A 23,992-nucleotide genomic window follows, 5' to 3' on the forward strand; every position below is an offset into this window, starting at 1 on the left:
CTCTGGGCAAAGTTTACCCTCAGATAGTTATTTTAAAGCAGAAACTATTGCCACGGGGGCACCCCTCCCCACTCTTTAGAACATGAGAATATGTAGTACTTCTGCTGAATTCTGTGTGTTTTCTGTTTTTCATGCAGCCAGCATATTTGGTAGCCTGCTGCTTCGAAACCCAGCTGGTCACCAAAAGCTTGAAATGGCAGAAAAGAAGAAGGCTCAAGAATTTGTTCACCAGTTCCTCACTCACCCCGAGCCTCTCTCTCTCCTCTCCTATTCTGCCTGAGGCAGCCAGTTACCAGCCCCACCTGTTTCAGCTCCAGAGCTGCCCTAAGAGGATATGAGCCCACAGGGAAGCCTGAGTGGCAGCTGCCTGTTTCCTGAGCCCAGACCGCCCTCTCCACCATGACCATCACACTCAGTGCTGCTGCGAGCTGTGAAGACATTGAGGGGAGATCCACCACAATAAAACTGACATGCAGCATTCAACTTTAGTTTTTTAACAGTTTTTTTTTTTTTTTAAATGTTTAAACAGCCATACTCTTTGTACTCAACCTGCTTCCGAGGCATACAGTGCCTTCCCTGTAGCTTGGGCCGAGCTCCCCACGATCAGATATTTGAACAAACTTTGGAGTCCTGAAGGATGAGTGAGGATGCAGATACAAAGAATGTAAATGGAAGCTGCTGGATAAACAGGCCACACAACCTCTCCAGGTGCTTTCAGCGCTCTGTCCAAGGACATGGGTGTACACATATGTAAACCCTGCCCCGCTTCCCACTCATAAATATGGCTCAACAACTCTGGAACTGGCCACTCAGCCTCCAAGGGCAGTACAGTGGCTTGAAAACGAAAATGCTGAAGAAACTGGTGTTCTGGTGAAACAACTGTAGTTTACCATACCAAAAAATCCTCTCAACTGTATATAATGCATTCCCTCTATGTGTAATATATTTTAATGATAAATATATTTTTAACAGTGGTTGCTTGTTTTTGTCTTTTTAGAGATGGCAGGTCTCAGCAGCTGGACATTTGTGGCTTAAGCGCGGGGGACAGCTGGTCAGGGGCCAGAGAGATATTTGCATGGCAGTCTGGTGATAACAACCACTATTTACATTTTTCAAGGAAGAGCTAGTACAGGCATGGCCCCTTGACCCCTGACCTGATTTCTGAGGGTTATCCCACTCTGAATATTCTAAGAGAAGTAGCTTATAGGGAAGATGGTTGTAGCTGATAAGACGTTCTGACAGCTAGATCTAAGAGGCATTTACAAGACTGGAGCAGAATGAAGGTACGTTCAAAATCGTTTCTTGGAACACCACCACTCCTTGGCAGTGTAGTGATTTTGATACGGGCAGGCTATTTGACAATGTGAACGGTTAAAGAAAGGGAATGGCCAGTAGGTGGCGTTGCCTGGCCTGGGTGCGTGTCCGGAGGAAGCCGGCAGTCCTCTGGAGTGGAAAAACTTGGGAGACACGGCTTGGGCAGGCGAGTGAGGAGGGAGAGCCTGTGAGACGGGGAAGAGGTGGCGGCGCACTCTGGCCAGGCTTGGAATACTCCCCATTTCTGCCGTTTGGGTCCAGGCTTCCTTTCTGGAGCCCTCCTGGCCTACTAACTTTTTTTGGGTGAGGAGGGGAAGCTGGAGCTACAGGAGAAACGCGGGAATGCCACAACTTTCCAGGTTTCCCCCTTGCGGTCCCGGCCGGAATTCAGCGGCTAACTGTGGTCCTTCCCGTCGTGCTTGCGGCTGCCAAGGGGACGGCAGCGCAAACCCCGCTGAGGCGACTTTGGGTTAGTGATTAGCGGCTCTGACCCCTCTTCGCGTCTGGTGCGTCTAGAGCGGAGCTCGGAACCCGCGCAAGCAGAAAACGAGGCAGTCTCTCCACCGCGCGGGCGGAATTCGCGGCCCAGCGAGGTCTCTGCGGTGCCCGCCCCGCCCCGCCCCTTTCGCGCTCGCCAATTGGAGGCTCGAGCTCAGCCCCCACACTGACTAAACCAACCAGAAGCTTCAATGGGAGGCGGAGCCGTATCTTCTCTTTCCTCCGGAAAGCGGAAGCGGAAGTGACGTTCGGGGAAGGTGGGGGCAATCATGGTGCCGCTGGGGAGGGGAGAAGCTGCTGCCGCCGCCGCCGTTGCCGGGAGCCGCGGAGGTAAAAGGCGAAACTAGACGCGGCCTGGGCTGGGGACTTCCCGGGAGGCACGGGACTTAGGCTTCCTTCTGAAGCATTTTCCAGTAGGGACCCCAGACCGGTTACCATAGGGACCCCACCCCTCCTCCGTTTCCATGGGGATGAGTATCCAGCCCCCTCCCCTGTTTCCATGGAGATCCGGACCCTGCCCCTCTTCTCCCGGCTTGGAACCCCCCAGCCTGACTTCGGGTTTTTTCGTGTAGCCCTTGACGGGGGACTATCCCAGACAGGTTCCTTTTCCCAGTCTCCTCTTAAGGGTGCTCCGTTTGTACTCGTTTGCCACCCTCAAAGCTCCTGGTCTTGTTTGTTCCGGACAGTTGGTCTCCGCGTTGCCGCCTGTGGTGCTGGGGCAGCCCAGTGGGGCCCCCGGTGCTCTTATCTCTCCTCTCAGATGCAGCGAAATGTGCATCTACCGGGTTGCGTAAGCCAGGGCAAGGGGTCGGGCCGGTTCCTCCCGGATCAGATCCCCTGGCCTGTCTCTGGTAACTACCACTGTGTCTAGCCGCCCTGCCGAGTAAAGGTTCACTTTCTGATCCGAAGCAGAAGAGAAAGATAAAGTGCAAAGCCAGACTGAAAACTAAAAGTGATGTACTAATTATTTGTAAATTCTCTATTCTGTCTGCCAAACCCGCGTTTGTGGAACTGGTGTGTTTGCAGGTAAAAGAAGAATCACTATTCCAGAACAGGAAAACTTCAAGTTTGGTATTTTTCCCAAGAGAGTATATCCTTCCAAGAGGGTATATCTGCAAGTCTTTCATTCATTTAACTGACATCTCCTGAACTCCTTATGCCTAGGGACGAAAATAAGACTCATGATTCCCTCATTTCAGAGAGCACCCTATAAAACTTAGCTTCTAGTGGACACCAGATTGTTTTAAGAGAGAAATAGATAAAGTGATCTCATTAGATATGTCTGATTAGGGGTCAGCTCCACTACCCGGAAACTGAAACATCTGTTCTGGGATGGAGAGAACAGATTCACCCTTGATTCCTTTGCTGTAGTCAGACATTGCGTTTTAACATACATTATGTCTTTTACTCTGCATAACAGTTTTGTGAGAACAGGAATTACCAGTCCCACCCTACATAAGTGAAAAGTAAGGCACAGAAGTTATCCAGGCAGTAAGTAGGAAAGCCAGGATTTGTGGCTAGGTGACCCTACCTTCAAAGTCCTGCTTCTTCCACCATAGACTCACTGCCTCACTGTTTCATTTGGAGTTTCCTTTCTTTAAGATTTATAACAACTCAACCCTGAAACAGTTTTTCCCTGTTTCCCCTTAAGTATTTTGACTAACCTTCACACTGTTTGGCAGTAAGGCACATTTGAAAGGTCTTATGAGCGTCTACTTATTACTTCCATTTAAAATTTTTATTTTATTTATTTATTTAAAAAATTTCTCTGGCTGCACTAAGCAGCTTGTAGGATCTTAGTGCCCAGACCACAGATTGAACCTGGGTGCTCTGCGGTCCTAACCACTGGGAATTCCCATTAATTCCATTTTTTTAAAAAAGGCATTGTTTTTGCTTCAAAATGACTTGATAGTTTTCAACTTAAAGAAAAAAATTCCCAAAGAAGATGTTTTTCGTTACTCTGGCCTGCTCTTATATGGCGAGGAAAAAAGAGTCTTGCGGAGGTGAGGTCCCCGGGTCCTGTGGTATGACTCTGACTCTGGCTTTGTTCTCTTGTAGACAGGTCACTACCTTTCCATTTCTCACAATTGGGCTGAGCACAACTGAACCATGGGGGACCACAGTCCAGACGACAGCATCAGCTACTTTGAGGTAGAGGAAGATGAGCTGACCCCCGATGACAAGATGCTCAGGTTTGTGGATAAGAACGGACTGGTGCCTTCCTCATCTGGAACTGTTTACGATAGGACGACTGTTCTTATCGAGCAGGACCCTGGCACTTTGGAGGATGAAGATGACGATGGACAGTGCGGAGAACACTTGCCTTTTTTAGTAGGGGGTGAAGAGGGCTTTCATCTAATAGATCATGAAGCAATGTCCCAGGGTTATGTGCAACACATTATCTCACCAGATCAGATCCATTTAACAATAAACCCTGGTTCCACGCCCATGCCAAGAAATATTGAAGGTGCAACTCTCACTCTGCAGTCGGAATGTCCAGAAACAAAACGTAAAGAAGTAAGTAAAGCAGTGGGTGAGGGCCCGGTTTGGCTTTGGGGAGGGTCCTTAAACCACACTAGATGGCAGTTTCAGCCAGGGAGTATCAGAGCCCCTGGAATTAGGACCTACAGTGGCTTTCCTTAACAGTGTATGCTTCATGTTTTATTGTGACTCTTTTCTGAAACTTTCAGTGTGTATGGCTATGTTGAAATCTGGGAAAGCTAAACTGCTACTTTTCCAAATTTCCTCCTCAGATCATAAATAAAATAGACATTTCGCGGAGGTAAATTCATGTCTCTGATGCGGAAATAACTGCGTTGTGTAAAAATGCTTCGTTTTGGAGAAATGAGTGTTTGCTGGAGTATGCTTTATTAGTGAACATGTAGTGGATAATAAAGGCTAACTTTCTTTTGTAAGAAACTCAAGCAAGAGGCAGTATATCTAAAAGTTTTCGTGCTTGTATTTAGATAGTGTGCATAAGGTAACTCATTATTACAATGCTTTGAAAATGGTAAAGCATGATACAAAGTAGTGATAATTAGCAGTGTAAAAGATGTGGTTTAAAGGTAGTGATATACATTTTCCAGGAACTAATTGCAGGTCAACTCGTAGATCCCTGGTAGTTGCAATGCCGGGACTAACTGTCAGATGTTGCTAAACAGCCATCGGGTAAATCGTTTCGCAAAATATTTTTCTCTTTTACTGTAATTCAGGTCTTGAAACTGTAGAATTTGATTATTCGTGGCATATGGCTTTCCTTTGCTAGGCTTAGAATCTCAGAGCTGAAAGGGAGACCTAGTGAGACCATTGTGTCGTACCTCCCACCTCATGCAGGAATCTCTCTGGGCAACAGTTCCTCTGGTCTCTGCTTGAATACCTCCAGGGAGGGCACAGTGTTTCGCAGTTCAGCCTAATACAAAGTTTGTTGGCCAGCTCTGATTGTTAGAAAGCTTTGGCTTATATGAAGCCAAGAATCTGCCTTCCTGCAGCTGCAGCCCGCAGGTTCTAGATCTTCCTTTCTGAGCAGTGAACTAAACCTTCTTTCCACAGAGGGCAACCCATCAAGGTAGTTAAAGGTCGTGGGTTTCTCTACATCTTCTCCACTGACTTTAGTGTCCCTCTTATGACATCTTCCCCTAGTTTCTCATCATCCTGGTCACTTTTGATTGTATGAGTTCCAGTTTTCCAGAGTCCTTAAAATTTGTAATTGAACACAGTCTCACAAGTGTGAGTCAGCTGGCGCCGAATACCGTGTGACTCTTATCTCTTCATCTGGACACTGTACTACAATTACTATATGGTCTGTATTTTATTAGCAATGACATCTTACTGTTAACTGACGCTTGAAAATCTCTAGACTGGTATTTCTTAGCTGGGGATAGTTTTGTCCCCCAGGAGACATTTAGCAACATCTGAGGACATTTTTGGTTGTCACCTTGGGGAAATGTTACTGGAATCTATTGGGTAGAGTCCAAAGATCCTATTAAACATTCTAGTACACAGGAGAGCCCCCTACAACAAATAATTAATTGTTTGGCCCCAAATGTCATTTAGCTGTATTCCAATAAAATTTTACTTATAGGAGAAAACAGGTGTTGGGTTTCCTGGACTACCCCTAGACTAGAACACAGGGAGCTGTAGAAGAGAAGGATGGGAAGATAGCAGACATCCAGACGTGGAAGGCAGTGATAGCGTGCAGAGGGTCTGGACTGTGTTCTGGAAGTACACGAAGGTGTCTGAGCCAAGGAGTGATGTGTTAGAGTGGCATTTTAGAAATGTTGCTCTGGTAGCCTTGGCAGCTTGATTGCCCAGTTAGGAGATGGTTTCAGTTTAGTTTTGGGATTTCCTTTGAGTCTGATGAAGGTTAACGTGGAAAGAAGCCAGAGCTTTTGTTGAAGTTTAAGAGAATGTGGTTTATTATTGAAGTTTGGAGAACGAGTGGTAAATTGAGTCTGATTCAAAGGATTGATCTGTTTTTCTAAGCTTGTTAAGTGTCTTCTGTCTCTTAGCGCAGTGGCCACGCAGATGACTCATGGAGCTTCAGATCTCAGTAGTGAGTTAAGTAGTTCACGTCCATTGTAATAGGTACTTAGAGGCCTCTTCAGAGTGCTCTGTGCAGGCTGAGGGGAAAGCGGCTGACTCTCCTGTCCCCCTTGCCCTCCAGGAATGGTGATTCCATAACAGGAATCAAGAGGACAGGAAGAGGAGAATATTTGGTGGGGAAACTGGTGAACTGGTTGGAGTATATTGAATGTATAGTCCTTGGAGAAAAGTAAAGTGAACAAGTTGAGAAGCTGTTTGGAAATGTGGATTTGAGGTCAAGGAAGGGGTGTGGGATGAAAATTGTGGGTCCATGAAGGTGCAGTAGTTCAAGCTATGGGCAGATAACCCAAGGGAGAAGAAGTGAGAATTGTTCTGAGAATTTAAGGGTTAGAAAGAGAAAGAGGAACCAGAGATCACATAGTCCCAGAGATGGGTAGAACACAACGTTGTGGAAGCTGAGGGAAGAGAGATTTAAGAAATATGAATATTCTTTTGTGACCCTTAAGAGGGATCGAGGGGCTGAAGATGAGCCGTTAGTTCTGCTGCTTGTGCAATTGATCACCTCGTGGGAACACGTTCACTGGAGGCTGAGGCCAGATTTCAAATGATGGAGAAATGAGTGGGAGGCAGGAAGCATCAAGTTTTCTCTCTCTCTCTCTCTTTTTCTTAATAGGGTAGTTGGAGGAAGAAAAGTGATGAGGCAGTAGTAAGTAAGGGGATTGGATCATTTTTTTAGCAGAGGAAATCTGAACATGGCTTAGGGCCTAAGCTTTGGGCCATCCTCAGTTAAGATTACTGTGTGAGAGTTTTTCAAGAGCAGATGTTTGGGAAACATTTACGTTAAATCAAGACAGAGATTTGTTTATTAATATGAGATTTCTCAAGAGCCTTTGATAATAATAAGAAGGAAGGAAATGCAGAATTCTCCAAATATTTTGAACTTGGGAAACCATTTTTTCAGGTCTTATTTCCATGGTCAGTGTTTTGTGGAACACATTTTGGGAAATGCTGATCTAGGCAGAAAAGGAGGAGATGGTAAGGAAGGGAGGATTATGCAACCAGTGATATGAGCTGTCACTTTTCCACTCCGTCCTACTTGCAAGCTTGGTTTACCATTCATGTCTTTTGATCCTTGATAATTGTGTTGAATAAGACAAGTACCTTGTTCAGTCCCCCATGGATTTAGCTCACTGTGCTTTCTTTTCCTCCCACCATGTTTTCCCATTCTGTCCTGAGACCTCCATGGAAAGTTCTAGAACCTTATTGAAATCATTAGGTGTGGGGTTGGTTGGGGATTGAGGGAGAAGCAGCAGTGGCTTTCAGCCTTTGAAAATTGCGCTAAATGACCAGACATTCAGTAGACTCACCTTCCGGGAGCACCATCATAACTGTAGCTTTTGTTGTAACAGTGGTGTTATTTTATTTCTTGGTATTTAAATCCATTTAAGTGGTATGAAGAGGCCAATGTTTATGACTGTCTGATAGCACTCTTCATGATTTCTTTACATTGCCCCTACTTCCACCTTTAAAAAAAAAACATGACAAAAAACTGTGGTCTTTTTCCTCTATCTCTATACCCAGGTGTTACTCTTAAGAAATCAAATCATTGGATAGCTAAGTCTTCTTGGCTTCCTAAGCAGCTTATTTTCTGAGTCAGATTTTGGCTTGATTTTCTTGTTTACCTTAGATTGTTCCATTGTTTGCTATAGTGTGTGGTTGGCTTACCTATTACTTCAATTTTTTCTCCCTTGTGCTTGTTTTGTGCAAAAATAAACCAGCCAGAACCTTGCTACAGATCCTGCCTTTTTCCACTGGGCCACTGGTCATTCCCATTCAAAGTGCACCTGTCTTATTCTTGTACTTGCTACTTTACTGCTGTCTGCCTATTGACTTGTTATTGTTGTTTAGTTGCCAAGTTGTGTCTAACTCTGCGACCCCGTGGATGGCAGCTTACCAGGCTTCCCTGTCCTTCACTATCTCCTGGAGTTTGCTAAGACTTAAGTTCATCGAGTCAATGATTTAGAAACTCGAGAATCAAAACATTGTCACTCTAATCTGTCAGAATGAGAACCTGTCATTCTCAGGGTCAGCATGCTTAAGAATTGCTCCTTTAATACCTTTTTACTCCTGGTTTCTAAGCAGCTATGTTTCATCAGTTCATGCAGTCACTGGTTTCCCAAACTTTTTTACATCTGTGCCCTTCCCAAGACCTTTTCAGGACTGCCGGGTTACTTGTTCATCTTCCTCTGAACCACATCAGTGAATGTGTCTCCCCACACCCCCAAACTGACCTTGCACTTCTCTGCTGCATGGTTGGTCAAGAAGGGTGAAGAAACCCAGGAGTTACATACCAAATATGCTCTTTATGATGCACCAGAGTGTTCCAGAGCATTGATTGGGAGAAAATATATTTTTCTACCAAGAAACACAGCTACAGGGATGCTTAATGAATTCGGTTGCTTGCTACGTTGGTCAGTGACATTCCAAGTGATCTTTTTTTTTTTTTTTTTTAGTGTGACAAATTTTAAGATATAGAATAAGGGGGAAAATTTGACTCCAGTGTTTCAGAGCCTTTTTGCAATGTGCCCTTTACCATGGGGACCCAGTTCCAATCTCATTGCTCATTATCAATCCCTTAGGCAACGTGAGGATCCTCTCAGACGAACCAGGTTGTTGCTGACTCTGCAGAGGAGACCCGCCCACTTTTAGTCTTTGCACACCGTGATTATATTCCTTTACAGGTTCCCTTGTGAACTCTCACAGAATTGCCCTGCAGAACTAGGACAGAGACAGTTTCTGCTTGAAATGCTAGTGTTGAGGATCTGTTCATTCTTTCCACAAGCTTTTACTTATTGAGTATCATCAGCGTTTTTGTCAAATATCAGGAAGGACAAAGAAATAATCCCTGCCCTGAGGGACTCTGGGGAGTCTGGAAGGAAGACCGCTGAGGCCGGAGGCGCAGGGTTTGGTAGAAAACCAGGGTTGGAGGCATTTTCCCTTAGCAGCAGATGAAGCCAGTTGAGCGCTCTCCCGTCTGCCGGCATGCATGTCACATACTTCTCTTCGGCCATCAGCATTTCCATCACTGAGGCCCACTGGCTTGGAAGAGAGACCAGGGTGACTTTGCGTTCTTACTGGTTTTCCAGCATAATGCTCCAGGAATGACAGTTCTCAGATTTATATCATACGTAGGCTGTACCTGTTGAGTATTGCTAAAATTTCGATGTAGGACATAGGAGAATCTGAATGTTCATGTTTTTCTCTTATTTAAATCTAGCTTATTCTTAAAGTTTGCTCTGTGATGTGCACAGGGATAAGTTAGACCTAGGTTCCACCTTTGTTCTGGTATATACTGAGTGGCCTTGGGCAAGCTGCTCCGTGTCATCTTTTGTAAAATTGAAATTAAAATATCCTGTCGCTTTTCATGAAGGTGAAATACGATTTACTCGTTTATACATACGCAACAGGGGATGCATAGAAAGTTCAGGATCGTGTCTGGTGCCTGGTGGTTGTTTGGTGAATGTCCATTTTCTTTCTCTTCCTTGAAGGCCCACGTGGTTCTTTATTCTTTCTTTTTTTTTTTTTACTTCTGGCAGCACTGGATCCTTGTTGCTGTGCTCAGGCTTTCTCTAGTTTCGGAGTTGAGAGGAGCTCCTCTTTGTTGCAGTACACGGACTTGTCCTGTGGTGACTTCTCTTGTTGTGGAGCATGGGCTCTAAGGCGTGCAGGTTTGAGTAGTTGTGGTTCCCAGGCTCTAGTGTGTGGACTTAGTGGTTATGGCACATGGGCTTGGTTGCTTGGTGGCATGTGGGATCTTCCCGGACCAGGGATTGAACCCATGTCCCCCTGCATCGGCAAGTGGAATCTTATTCACTGTACCACCAGGGAGGGTCCCCCATATGGCTCTTGAAGGATATATGGAAGGACGTATCCTCTGGTTAAAGAAAAGGTTAAGCTGTCTTTGTTTGGAGCTCTTTGGGAAGCGTTTTCTCCTGAAACATGGTTATAGATTGTGTGTTTGGGTACCCTGGATCCCAGTCACCCTTGACTTGCTGACCCGTCGTATTAATACGGTTGTGGAATGTGACCCACCATTTAGAACCATGTTTTACAAGGAGAACATGTTCGTAGTCCCTCTGCAGGGGCTTTGGGTGCAGCTCTTGCCACAGGTAACCTTCCACGCCCATTCTCTGCTCCCTTGGACTTCTTGGCCTTCCTGAGCAGCAGGCCCCCAAAAGTTCCTTCCATGGTGGGCAGCTAGGGTACCAGGCGAAGCTGGGACTCTTTTTAAATATTGTTTTTAACTTTTTACAATGGAGATAAAATTGACGTGTAACATAATGATTCCGTATTTGCGTATATTAGGAAATGATCACCATAGTAAGTCTAGCTACCATTTTTTTCTCGTGATAAGAACTTTTAAAATCTACGCTGCCAGCAGCTTTCAGATAGACAATACATATCTATTAACTGTAGTTACAGTCAGTGCTGTACACTGCATCCCCATGACTGACTTAATCATAAGCTGAGGGCTCTTACGGCTAAAGAAGGAGGACTCCTGTTTTGCTGGCAGTGGCAAGAGGGTTAGGTGGCTGGCATCTGTTGAGTGCCTGCTTTGTACCAGGCACTGTGTTCAGGATTCTGATAGATTTGTATTTTTGTAACAATCTAAGGCAAGAATTGTACACTGAAGCCCGTTAGCTGTGAGAAGGGCTGAGACGTGAAGGGCAGCAGGGTGGCCGGTTCCCTGAGGGTACAGGGTTGAGGCGCGGGGACTGTGTGTGAATTCAGCTCTGTGGTGGGCAGTGCAGAGTTCTTCCATTTCTCCTTTGAGCTCTTTGGTTGCAGATGATGGAGTGGGAGAGAGGAGATCACTGATAGTGTGGGGACAGAGCTGGTGCTGGGGAGAGGGATGGGGAGGAAGGGGCAGCTCCTACAGCCGTAAGAGCCAGGCTGAGCGTTGATTTATAAGTATGTTCAGATGCTCGGTGTTCAGAATCAGAGACTCCCTTTCCTTACTGAGAAGGGCGCTGTTAGTGTGTGTGGGATCTAATTCTGCTGGACTCATTTCTTTTTCCTCCAGCAGAAACTCAGCTTTTTTTCTCTTCTTGATTTTCTTTTTCCCCATGCACCACGTGGGGAGCCTAGTTCCCTGACCAGGGATTGAACCTGCGCCCCCTGCAGTGGCGTCTTAACCACTGGACACTAGGGAAGTCCCACTTCTGAATTTTTTTTGAAGCTTTTGTCTCCTAGAATTCCAGTGTTTAATTTTTTCATTTTTGCTTATCTCATTTCACCTTTCCTTCTCTGCTTCTGTTGACTTACCAGGGCAATCATCTTTGTTAAATATTTCTCTATTCTAGAACTACTCAGAACACGTTATAAATCAATATCTGAAAACTTTTATGCCTCCTGCCCTTTATGAAACATTAGACCCCATCCTCATTGATCCCACCCAGTGCTGTATCTGAGCTCCCTAACTCCTTAATCATCAGCTGTTTAAGTGATGCAGTGCTTAAGCTCTTTTGGAGAAACGTGTTTCCCAATGGAATCTTTGGTGACATGTTCATATTACAGGTACTCTAGTTAATTTCTTAAAAAAAATTTTTGTAAATTTTAAAAATTGTTTATTTGTTTTTGGCTGCACCGGCTCTTCTTTGCTGCACACAGGCTTTTCTCTAGTTGCGGAGAGTGGGGGCTACTCTTTAGTTGTGCACAGGCTTCTCACTGCAATGGCTTCTCTTGTTGTGAAGCACCGGCTCTAGGCGCTCGGCCTTAGTTGCTCTGCTGAATGTGGAATCTTCCCAGACCAGCAGCAATCGAACCTGTGTCCCCTGCATTGGCAGGCAGATTCTTATCTACTGCACCACCAGGGAAGTCCCCTACTCTGGTTAATTTCGACAGGCCAATTAATTATGTGTCCCTCAAGTTCTTTAAATTCAGGTTGGGCATCACCTCCTTTGAGAAGTTGTTCGTAGTCATCCCCAACCTTGAGTTTTTCTTCAGTCAGTTCATTTCAGTTCAGTTGCTCAGTTGTGTCTGACTCTTGGTGACCTCAGGACTGCAGCACGCCAAGCTTCTCTGTCCATCACCAACTCCTGGAGCTTGTTCATATTCATGTCCATCAAGTTGGTGACGCCATCCAACCATCTCATCCTCTGTCATCCCCGTCTCCTCCTGAGTTTTTCTTAGTCTTTTTCTCTATATTTCCCTGTACTCTAACATCTGTACATTTTCTCATACCCTGTTGTTCTCATCTGTTTGGGTCTCCTCTCGACTGAGCTTCTAGAGAGCAGGAGCCATTGGAGCCATTTTTTCTGTATTCCTATCTCCGGGGACAATATAATCTCTGGAACAGAACTTGTTTTGAATGCGTACATGCGTGATAAACTTTAATTGTATTTAAATGTACCAAATGTTGCAATACCTCTGCTGAGTAACGAGATTTTTTGCAACTTCCTGCTCTGATCCAGTTTGAGGTGGTTTGCTTTCCCTTTTTGTGAAATTTGATGCTGTTTAAAAACGATTCTGAAAGACAGTCTTGGCACTTCCATTTACTGCCTTCTTCCAGATAGGGTGAGATCACAGGTTTATTCAGTGTGGTATTGGGGAGCACTTGCTTTGACAGTCATGTGTCCCACAGTTAAATCCACATACCTTCCTCAGGCTGTGTCCTCTCCCCTGTCTCTCCCCTCCGCTGTTTTGTGTAAGAGTAGTTATATTCATTATCCCCATCTCCTCCCTTTTCTCCAGCTCCTCAGCCTGCTAAGTCCTGGCTTCTGCTCCTACCCTTCCAGTGACGCTAGTCTTGCTGGACTAGTTCTGACCTTGTGAGCTGAGTCTAGGAAGCACTTCCTCAGTCCCCTCTGCTGTGTTTGACCTGGCTGACCCTCCTCCGTGACACTCTGCCCGTTTGTCACTCACAGCCCTTGCCCCTACTTTCCTCAGCTGTGAGTCCTGTTGGTTTACTTTTGTTTGTTTCGTCGTCTGTTCCTTCAACAAATCTCAGTCACTTCTCCAGAGGCTGGTGCCTGAGGCTGTGACAGTGAACTGGATGAGCCAGATGTAGTCCTTGCTCTCATGGAGCCTACTACGGTCTCACTGGAGAGTAGCTGTTCATTGTTTAGCTTTACAGATATCTACCTGGTGCTTTCTGTTCTCCAGCTACTGCTGTGTCTAGCATCGAAATAGATGATTATGTAAATTATTTAATTACATAATTATTTGATCTTACTGGTATTCTGTGCTTTAAAGACATACCAAAAAAATAGATAAATAAAGACATGCAGAATGCCATGTGCTATGCTTAGTCGCTCAGTCGTGTCTGACTCTTTGCGACCCCTTGGACTGTAGCCCGCCAGGCTCCTCTGTCCATGGAGATTCTCCAGGCAAGAATACTGGAATGGGCAGCAATGCCCTGCCCTCTTCCAGGAGATCGTCCCAACCCGGGGATCGAGCCCAGGTTTCCTGCACTGCAGGCGGATTCTTTACCGTCTGGGGCCACCAGGGAAGCCCAGGATGCCATGAAAACCTGTAATAAGAATTGTTGTTTAGTCTCTGAGTCGAGTCCAACTCTTTTGTGACCCCATGGACTATAGCCCACCAGGCTCCTCTGTTCATGGGATTTCCCAGACAAGAATACTGGAGCGGGTTCCCATTTCCTTCTCTGGGGGTTCTTCCCGACCCAAGGATCGAACTTGCATCTCCTGCTTGGCAGGCAGATTCTTTACTGCTGAGCCAACTGGGAAGTCCCTGAAATAAGGATACCTCTTCTCATTCGTGGAGGGGGTAGGAATGGGTCAGGGAACAGGTTCCTGAGGAAGGAACACTTAATGGAAGCTTGAATTGGCCAAGTAAGAAAACCTAGATGAGAGCAGCAGTTGGCAGGGCAGAGAGACAGTAATGGGAAGTTAGTTTCACTTGTTACTTAGGAAGTTATCAACTGCTGTAGCATCTTAAGAAGGAAATTCTGCTCTTGTCATTCACCACTGTCATAAGCTCTATGACTGAGACTTGCAGACTCCTTAATTAGAGCATTCACAGTCATGGTTCTCCTCCCTGGTCAGTGATCATTTTGAAATCTCTATCTCGAAGTACCAAAGAGGTTTTCAGTCTTGAGAAATCAGGACATGTGCATGAGAGGATAATTAACTGCATAAGCTAAGTGTCAAGTGAGTGGTATAGTTAAATATTATTGGGATTCGGAGAAGGACACTGTCACGTAGATATGGAATGATAGTGGAGGGCCTTGGAGGTGGTGAAGCTTGAGTGGAAGAAACTGGGAAAAGCAGAGAAGAAAGGAACTGGACATTTCCAGGAGAGAGAAAAGAGAGAGTAAAGGTAGGCAAATGAGACTCTAGTGTTGTAGTTAGGGAAGAGGGTACTGTCCCTTGTGGGCCTTAACAGTTCTCTCTTGTTGGCCTGAAGGGGACCCTGAAGGAGTTTGAATGCAAGGCTAGGGAATTGGGACTTTATCATTTGAGCAGGGAAGTGGCATGTGTGTGCACTGTTTTAGAATAAATCTGGTGGTGATTGGCTTCAAAACTAGGCCCTGAGACATGAGAATGCCTGGTCAATAGTTCAGTTCAGTGGGTATTTATGGAGCACCTCCGGGGTGGCCTAGGGAACGGAAAGGGGTGAATGAGCAGGAGAACCCTTGTCTGGGGAACTTAAACTCCTGTGCAAAATCCTACTAGGGACTGGGCTTTTGAGAGAAAGACCTGGAGCCCAGGGGAGATGGGAGGACTCAGGGCCCCTCCCTCCCCATCCCCACAGGTTTTCAGGGTTTGGGAAACAGATGCCTGTTTTTGTAGAATGGTTTTCACATTTAAAAATTATTTTTACTCTAAAGAACATTATTTCATGATATATGAAAATGATGAAATTCAGATTTCATTGTCCATAAATAAAGTTTTTTGGAGCACAGCCTTGCTTGTCCATTTATGTCCTGTCTGTGGTTACTTTCGGTGCTTCCCAGACGGCTCAGTGGTAAAGAGTCTGCCTAAACCTGGGTCCGGAGGATCCCCTGGAGAAGGAAATGGCAACCCACCCCAGTATTCTTGCCTGGAGAATCCCATGGACAGAGGAGCCTGGCAGGCCACAGTCCATGGGGTTGCAAAAGAGTCAGACACAGCTTAGCGTCTGAACAACAACAAATGGTTACTTCCACAGACATAGAGCAGTGGAGGTGAGTAGCTCTAAGAGAGACCACATGGCCCAAAAGGCCCTTGAGTCATCGCATCCTAACATCAGATCCTCCTCTGAAACTGAATGTCCTCCTCCCTATTATCCGAGGCCTTTCCCTCCACCCAGGCTTTTGAATATCCTTGTCATCTTTGTGTTCCTCCCAGATCCTCAGCTTCTTTCTTCCAGGACCTTTTTCCTTCCAGATATGCTCAAAACCTGTCTTACGTCAAACAAACAAGATTCATCAACTCAGAAGTCCACTGTGCTGCTGCCTCTCTGCATCTCCAGCCCCTCCCCCTGCCTTCATGATGCACCTTAAGCCAGACTTCTGACCTCATCAGTCCACTAAAACTAGTCTTGCTGAGTCCTTGGTGAATTCTAGCTGCTGGATCCTATACTTCCCCTAGTCCTTCCTGTCTTCTTTGTTTTCTCTGAAAACATCCTGACCATTCTCTTTTCCTTAAGACCTTTTATCTTTTGGCTTCTGTGACGTCCATCTCCTTTGCATTCTCTTCCCAATTCCCCAGTCCTGTCACCCATTCACCCATCAATGGCATCTCTTCTTTTTTTTTTTTTTTTTGTCATACATTGATATGAATCAGCCATAGAGTTACACACATTCCCCATCCCGATCCCCCCTCCCACCTCCCTCTCCACCCGATTCCTCTGGGTCTTCCCAGTGCACCAGGCCCGAGCACTTGTCTCATGCATCCCACCTGGGCCGGTGATGCATCTCTTCTTTTTACCAGTTCCCTAAACATTGGTGACGTTCAGGATTCCGTCCTTTGGCCTTGTGGCCAAGATTTTACTGAGCATCTACTATATGCCAGTCCCTGTGTTGAAATACTTTACATGAATTATCCCTAATCCTTATAACAACCCTAAAAAAATTGATTTTCTTTCCTCCACGTTGTAAATAGGAGCTGGAGACTTAGCTTCAGTAATTTTCCCAAAGTCACACAGTAAGTAGCGGAGTTGGGCCGTGAACCAGCCTGCTTTGTCACATAGTAAAGGCAACTATTACCAGTGTACCAGAAACCCCTGGGCTAGGCTTCATTTTTTAGCTTCCAGCCTACATGTGTGCCTGCTAGACATTGCTACCTGGCAGTACCTCAGACCCAACTTATCACCTCTCCCCACCCTCTGTCCAGTCCAAAATTGGTATGTGACCATCTGTTCTGTCATTCAGGCCCTAATCTTGGGAGTTGATCTTGACTTTGCCTTTCCCCATTGCTACCACGCCCCAGCACACTGTTGTCGCTAGAGCCACTCATTTCCCCCATTTTATTTTCTCTGGAATTCATCTCTCATAATGTCCACTGTCACTTTATTTATCTATGCTGTGTGGCATGCGGGATCTTAGTTCCCTGACCAGGGATTGAACCCGTGCCCCCTTTTATTGGGAGCACAGAGTCTGAACCCCTGGACTGCCAGGGAAGCCCCATCACTTGCCTAGTTTGGGTTCTTCTCACCTCTGTCTTGGACAGTTGTCCCCCTTCGCTTAACCTCTACTACCCCTTCTGTTCGCTTACCCTTCCAGGCTGTCTTCCACAGGCTTCCAGAATGATCTCTTGTAAACCCTTCATCTGGTTGTATTACTATCTTGGTTAAAACCAAGATATCTTGGCTCCCTGTTGTCCTGTTCCTCTACTTCATAGCTAAACTTAGGAGGCTTCACTCATTTTTCTAGATTCTTTTTCCAGTTTCTTACCTACTGAGGTGTGTTTGTGGTCTCCGGGACCAGTGTTCTCATTCATCTCTGCATGTAGTTCTCAAGGTGTTACCTCTTCTGGAATGCCCATCTCTTCCAGTTTGTCTAAGGAACACTTTTTCAGTTAATCCCTAAAAAACAGACCAATAGGCAAACCAAAACACATCCTCAGTTCAGACAGAATGCCTCAGTTTCCAAGCCTTCACTGAGTCCAGTCTTTCTGAGAAGGATTGGGTTTCCCTTTTTTATGCTTCCCAAGCACTGTGGGCGTGTACACTGTCCAACTCAGCACAGTCTATAATCATTTGTGCACATGTGCCTCCTTAAAGTGATCCTCCTTAAAAAGCAAGCTTTTTGTCTTGTTCACCTTTTTATCTGTGGTATCTAGCCTGTTGTCTGGGATATAGGGGTTCATTAACTGTTGAGTGAATACCAGTAGTGTGGCGAGGGCAGTAGACTAAAGCCTGGAGAATGGTGAGGACTGAAGGAGGAAGGTGTTCGCTAACGCTGAAGAACAGGCAGAACTAGCACCCTGATACGTATAGCATCGGGACATTGACAGAGTCTTTTCCAGATGCTTTATCTCATTTTGTTCTGCTCACAAGCACAATGAGACAGCAGGGCATTCAGTTCTGCCGTGTAGAAATAAAGAACCTTTAGTTCAGAGACTTGGAAAGACCTGCTCAAAGTCCTGAACCTAAGCGCCAGTATTCGTTTTTCTCTGGCCAAGGCTGTGATGCTTCCCCTTCCCCAGGAGAGAGAAAGGGAAGGTTTGGAAGATGAGAGAGAAGCTTTGGGCTGAACCTATATGTCGAGGTTAAAGAAAAGGAGTGAGTGACCCAGGGAAGAAGATAAAGAGCCCCATGGAATTGCTTTGTGGTGTAGGACACGTTTTCAGAAGGAGAGGGCATTGGTGAGAAATTTTTTTCAAATACTAAAGGATAATTGGGAAGGAGGAAAGAGTTTGACCACCAGCAAGTTGAAGAGCATGGTTTCGTCCAGTGAAGGCACCTTGCCGAGTGGTTCCACAGGCACTGAGGGACGTGGAGGCTCCTGTGGATAGCACACTTTCCCAGAAGGGTGGTGAGGGAGGGAGACCAAGAGGATGGCAGTTTGAGAAATGCCATACTACCAAATATTCCCAGAAATGCATGATACTTTTGTTTTCATTTTGTAGATATGAAATTAGAGAAGAGACTATGCTGGTATATAACTGAACTAGTACACTTATGACTGAGTGTATACATTTCAGAATGTTTTAAACTCAGTTTTATGTTGGTTAGTTCTCATCAGGTTACAGGCCCAGAGGACAGGATGTCGAGTCCAACCTTAAAGTCAGATTATATCTGAGTGTGGGTGAGTGTAGTAGTATCTGCCCATCCTTAGGGGGTGGGTGTTGAGTGGACACCGGTCTCATTTTCATTTAGAGTGTTTGACTACTTCTGCCTTGTCTCTGCCCATCGCTCTCGTCATTTGTTGCCCCGGTGTAATTTGCTCAGCAGGCACATTTCCCCACTCGTGTTAGACGGTGCTTTCTGTGTCGACGATGGAAGCCTGTGTATCTCACCTGCCTCTCCCGAGAGCCAGGCTCTGGGGGGAGTTAGACCCCGGGCAGCTCCGTTGTCCCGCTGACGAGGTGTCCTCCGTCTGCCAGGTAAAGCGGTACCAGTGCACGTTTGAGGGCTGCCCCCGCACCTACAGCACGGCGGGCAACCTGCGCACCCACCAGAAGACCCACCGAGGGGAGTACACCTTCGTCTGCAATCAGGAGGGCTGCGGCAAGGCCTTCCTCACCTCCTACAGCCTCAGGATCCACGTGCGGGTGCACACGAAGGAGAAGCCATTTGAGTGTGACGTGCAGGGCTGTGAGAAGGCGTTCAACACGCTGTACAGGTCAGCCGCCCCCCACCCCCAGCTCCGCCGGCCTCCCAGCCCGGCTCTGCCGTGACCACGGCGCTCCCCTGCGCGGGGCAGATGTTCACGTGCAGGGCGTTAAAGAGGGCAGCCGCGCTCAGCTGCTGACAGTTCCGCAGAGCAGCTGTTACTTAAACATGGACACCTCCTGGGTCGGTTACAGTCAGAGAAGCTTTGTGTCTGGATTCGTATCTCCTGGAATGACATCCCGGCCTGAGTACTTTAGTAGTTGGTATGGAATAATATCTCCTGTTGGCTCAGGAGCTTGGTATTAAGGGTTCTTTGATTTCCTTCCCAGCCTCAACTTGAAGATTAACTTTTTTCTACCCCCAAGAAGTGGGGAGTGGACTGCTCATTAGCTATTTCTCTTTTCTACTGTTTATATCAGGAGACTTATATTAGTCTTCAGCATTGGCTGTCACAGAGGAAACATAATAATAGCTAACACTGGCGGGCTCCAGTCCATAGGGTCGCAAAGAATCGGACACAGCTGAGTACATGAACCTAAAAAGCACTCACTGTGTGCTAGGCAGTGTTCCCGTGTGCCGCAAAGGGAGTGGACGCACAGAGAGCTTTTGTAACTGGGTCAAGATCCCCCTCCAGTAGAGGAGACCAGAATTTGAATCCCAGGCAGCCCGGCTTCAGGGTCACACTCAACACCACTCTGCTGTATAATTCTTTGAATTTCTCTTTGAGCCCAAAATGTTGATATTAGTGTATTATGACTGTAGAATTCTTATGTACTTGACCTTGATGCACATTAAGCTGACGTGGGAAAGCTCTGGCGTGCATTATGACAAACGGGATTTCTCTGGGTATCTTGCAGGCTGAAAGCACATCAGAGGCTTCACACAGGGAAGACGTTTAACTGTGAATCTGAAGGCTGCAGCAAGTACTTCACCACACTCAGTGATCTGAGGAAGCACATTCGAACCCATACAGGAGAAAAGCCATTTCGGTGGGTCTTGCTGTTTTCTATTTATCACTGACCGGGTTTCAAGGAGGTGTCTTGAGGTACTCTAGTAATTTTCAAAATGGGAAGGAAATTCCCTTTGCTCGTTCTTTGGGCAGTGTTTGCTCTCCCCAGGATAGCTGCGAACGACTGCAGACTGAAGGAGGGATGATGGGGTCCAAGAGCGTCCCTGCCGGCTCTGTGGATGGTGGCTTCTCTGCCTCATTCTTTGCCTTGACTTTCACGAAGCGTTGATTGAAACTCAGTCATCAGTACTAGAGAAATGCTAAGATGTAGGCCCTCCTCCTGAGAACCTTAGTCTGCTCTGGTGGAAAAGAACCATAAGTAACCAGACAGTGTGAGACTGAGAGGCCCAGCACAGGGCAAGGATGCCTACCTAAGGAGAGGTGAGGGGGGGAGAGGATGAGGGGAAAGATACTCAGGCTAGTGGTGCAAGTGTTGTTGCTGTTTTTTTTAATCACTTGTTTGGTTGTTGCTTTATAATATGTCGTGTGTACATACATATAGGAGCATCTTTTTTAAAAATTAATTTATGTTAATTGGAGGTTAATTACTTTACAATATTATAGTTGTTTTTGCTATACATTGATGTGAATCAGCCATGGGTGTACATGTGTTCCCCATCTTGAACCCCCCTCCCACCTCCCTCCCCATCCCATCCCTCAGGGTCATCCCAGTGCACCAGCCCTGAGCACCCTGTCTCATGCATCAAACCTGGACTGGTGATCTATTTCACGTATGGTAATATACATGTTTCAGTGCTTTTCTCTCAAATCATCCCACCCTCGCCTTCTCCCACAGAGTCCAAAAGTCTGTTCTTTACATCTGTGTCTCTTTTGCTGTCTCGCATGTAGGGTCATCATTACCATCTTTATAAATTCCATATATATGCATTAATATACCATATTGGTGTTTTTCTTTCTGGCTTACTTCACTCTGTATAATAGACTCCAGTTTCATCCACCTCATTAGAACTGATTCAAATGCATTCTTTTTAATAGCTGAGTAATATTCCACCGTGTATATGTACCACAGCTTTCTTATCCATTCATCTGCTGATGGACATCTAGGTTGCTTCCATGTCCTGGCTATTGTAAACAGTGCTAGGAGCATCCATTTTTATCTATAGATTTCTATATATATATATATATATGAACACATATATATTTAATTGATACATGTATAAATATAAGCTTGAAGGAAGGAGTTGTATCATCTACTGTCTCCTGTGCTCACAGCATATAGCGTGGTTCTGGGCATTCAGCAGGGATTGAAAAACAACTTTGGAGTTATTATATGATGTTTTTAACAAAGTAATCAGTTTGTAAGGATTTGTCCTAAATATAACATAGATATATTACTGAAACTGTCTATAAACATGTCTCTGAATTTAGGCAGGAGGGATTGCTGTTACATTCATGGCATTAAATATGCTGCCTTTCTAGTCTCAAATCACTCATCTCATTAGGATACCTAAAAATCAGAAAGTCTTCAGGGACCAACTCTTAAACACCAATTAAATGGAAATGTGTTTTTAAGAATTACAGATACGTTTCTGAGTCATGGCCCCTCTAAAGGCAAGAATATTTAGATCCTAGTTGGTTACTCTCCAGCTGCTGTGAAGCTTGGGTTGCTTTTTTCCCCATAGGGCTGTCAAGGGGTTTCTGATTTCTATTCAATTACACGTGTTTTTGTCATGATTAAAACTGCTAATTTTTCTTGAATGTTAGATGGGGCTTTAGACACAATGATTTTATGTACTTAAAAAGTAAAATGCTTTAGAGAAGCTTTCTATTTAAAGAAATAAAATATTTTGGCTTATAAGTATATGCATTCATTCATGTAAATAGTGACCGAATGCCTGCTATGTGCAAGAACTATAGCAAGTATGAAGAACTATGTGGACCCTGCCCTCAGAGGAATTGTAATCTAGGAGAAGAGATAACAGATGTATGCACACAGAGATAAAATCAGATTGGGAATGACAGGTGCCATAAAAGTAGCATGTAGGTAAATGCCCTTGGAGTCCTAAGGAGGGAAATATTACCTCTGGTTTTAGTTATCAAGAAAGTAAAAGAGAAAAGTTCTCTGAAGATGACAGATAATTACACTGTAGCTAGTGTATTCTGACTGATTTTGCTCTAGTGTTGTATTTCCGGCCCTGAGCCTATGTGAAAGCCTCTGTACCCATCACTGGTATTCCTTATGTTTCATTTGCCATAGTAGATTTTCCATATGTGTTCTCATTGTCAATAGAATTCTGTTGTGTCATTCATCAAAAGAGTTTTATTGTTCGGGCTTTCAGCATGTGCCTTACCTGTAGGACAAGAAACACGTTTCCTGGGCCAGCCTCTCCCTCTGATCCCAGATTTGTCGCCTTACTTTTCCAGGGACCTGTCATCATTCCCATCTGTAAAACCCGTTTTGTCAATCTGATCATGGTGTTCTGAGCAGTTTTAATTTAAGTTTGTATTTACAAGAGACATTGAAGATAAAGGTCTATTAGCTAATGACTGCTATCCTGTCTGCTTAAACAACTTCCTTAGGTGTGATCATGATGGCTGTGGAAAAGCATTTGCAGCAAGCCACCACCTTAAAACTCACGTCCGTACACATACAGGTGAGTTTAGGCTAATTTTTGTCTTTTAACCTTCGTTGAGCCAGTAAATACATGTGTTTCCATTGAGACCTGTACAGCTTTGTGGAGAGAGCAAGTCTAATCAGTTGGCCTTCACCTATAATGTTTGAGTTCCTCTCAGATGTTAAAAAGGATCTAAAGGCTGGACTCAGGAGCTTAACCTTAAGAAATAAAACCAATTCAGAGATACTCAGTAAAGAATCTGAGGGGGGAAAAAAGAAACTGGTCTTCTCTTTCCACTTCCTAGGAGCAGGCCATTCTCAGTGCTTTACTCTGCGTTAAATTTTAGGACTGAGATGATTAACTTGTGGCTAATTGATCCAGTGTATTATTTGAACCCTCATTAGCATATTTACTTCCCTATGTTAGGGGAAGGTAGATTTCTCAATCCAGTGAAATGATTTTATGGTGAAATTAACACCTCTTTTCATTCTTGCAGGTGAAAGACCCTTTTTCTGCCCCAGTAATGGCTGTGAGAAAACATTCAGCACTCAATACAGTCTCAAAAGTCACATGAAAGGTCACGATAACAAAGGAAACTCATACAGTGCACTTCTAAATCACAATGGATCAGAGGTGTGGAGTGTTTTGTCTCTCGTTTTGATCTGGGCACCATAGAACAGTGACAGTTGTTTGTGTCTCAAAAGGTTAAAATGCCTTCTTTCTAAGTCTGTTAGCGAGAGAGAAGGAATCAGTGTCAAGATCTATGTCTTTGTGAGGGGCTGGCAGAAGCCAGAAGTTTCACCAGGCTCCCTGTGCGTTAGCCCCTGATTGGGCTCCTCCTCCCCTCCGTCAGGTCTGGTGGAAGAGGTGTCTTGGAATCAGAGGTCTCAGAATGGCTACCAAAGGGTTGGCCAGGTGCTCTCAAAGGGTGTTATTTTCCCATTCATGTTGTGTAAAATGATACATTTGAACTTGAGTTTGGGACACGATTTAATGATTTGCTTCACCCTTCCATTAATCCATCGCTGGAGAACCAGGTGGAGTCCGGGGCAGGGGGTTCCCCTGCCCTTTAGAATTGTCTGCGGACTTAAAGGTTCGATAGCCACTGCCTTTAAGGCACTGACCCACAGATAGGCCTCTGCAGAGGTTTAGGTGGTTCTGTCTGGTTTTTACCAAGCCCTCTCCTCTGCGGCTTCTTTCCAGAGAGATCCTGGGATACATTTACTGTTTCTACTTCTGATATGGTATTGGGCACTTACCTTATGTCTTTTGC

The 23,992-nt window shown here is 45.3% G+C and overlaps 2 protein-coding genes across 7 annotated transcripts in view; both read left to right on the forward strand.

Annotated features, from left to right (window-relative positions):
* Window positions 1-974, forward strand: part of INPP5B (inositol polyphosphate-5-phosphatase B) — a 61,277-nt gene extending 60,303 nt beyond the window's left edge. For all 5 annotated transcript variants that reach the window (XM_061122332.1, XM_061122334.1, XM_061122333.1 and 2 more), the window contains one exon: window positions 138-974. In XM_061122332.1, the coding sequence (XP_060978315.1) occupies window positions 138-280 (143 nt within the window). In that variant the 3' untranslated portion in view covers window positions 281-974. The remainder of the gene's footprint in view (window positions 1-137) is intronic.
* Window positions 975-2,043: 1,069 nt separating this feature from the next.
* Window positions 2,044-23,992, forward strand: part of MTF1 (metal regulatory transcription factor 1) — a 37,579-nt gene continuing 15,630 nt past the window's right edge. For both annotated transcript variants that reach the window (XM_061122338.1, XM_061122339.1), the window contains exons 1-6: window positions 2,044-2,142; window positions 3,871-4,329; window positions 18,906-19,144; window positions 19,992-20,123; window positions 22,685-22,758; window positions 23,216-23,352. In XM_061122338.1, the coding sequence (XP_060978321.1) occupies window positions 3,922-4,329; window positions 18,906-19,144; window positions 19,992-20,123; window positions 22,685-22,758; window positions 23,216-23,352 (990 nt within the window). In that variant the 5' untranslated portion in view covers window positions 2,044-2,142; window positions 3,871-3,921. The remainder of the gene's footprint in view (window positions 2,143-3,870; window positions 4,330-18,905; window positions 19,145-19,991; window positions 20,124-22,684; window positions 22,759-23,215; window positions 23,353-23,992) is intronic.

Source organism: Dama dama, chromosome 20, assembly GCF_033118175.1.
Source record: "Dama dama isolate Ldn47 chromosome 20, ASM3311817v1, whole genome shotgun sequence".
NCBI classification, from domain to species: domain Eukaryota; kingdom Metazoa; phylum Chordata; class Mammalia; order Artiodactyla; family Cervidae; genus Dama; species Dama dama.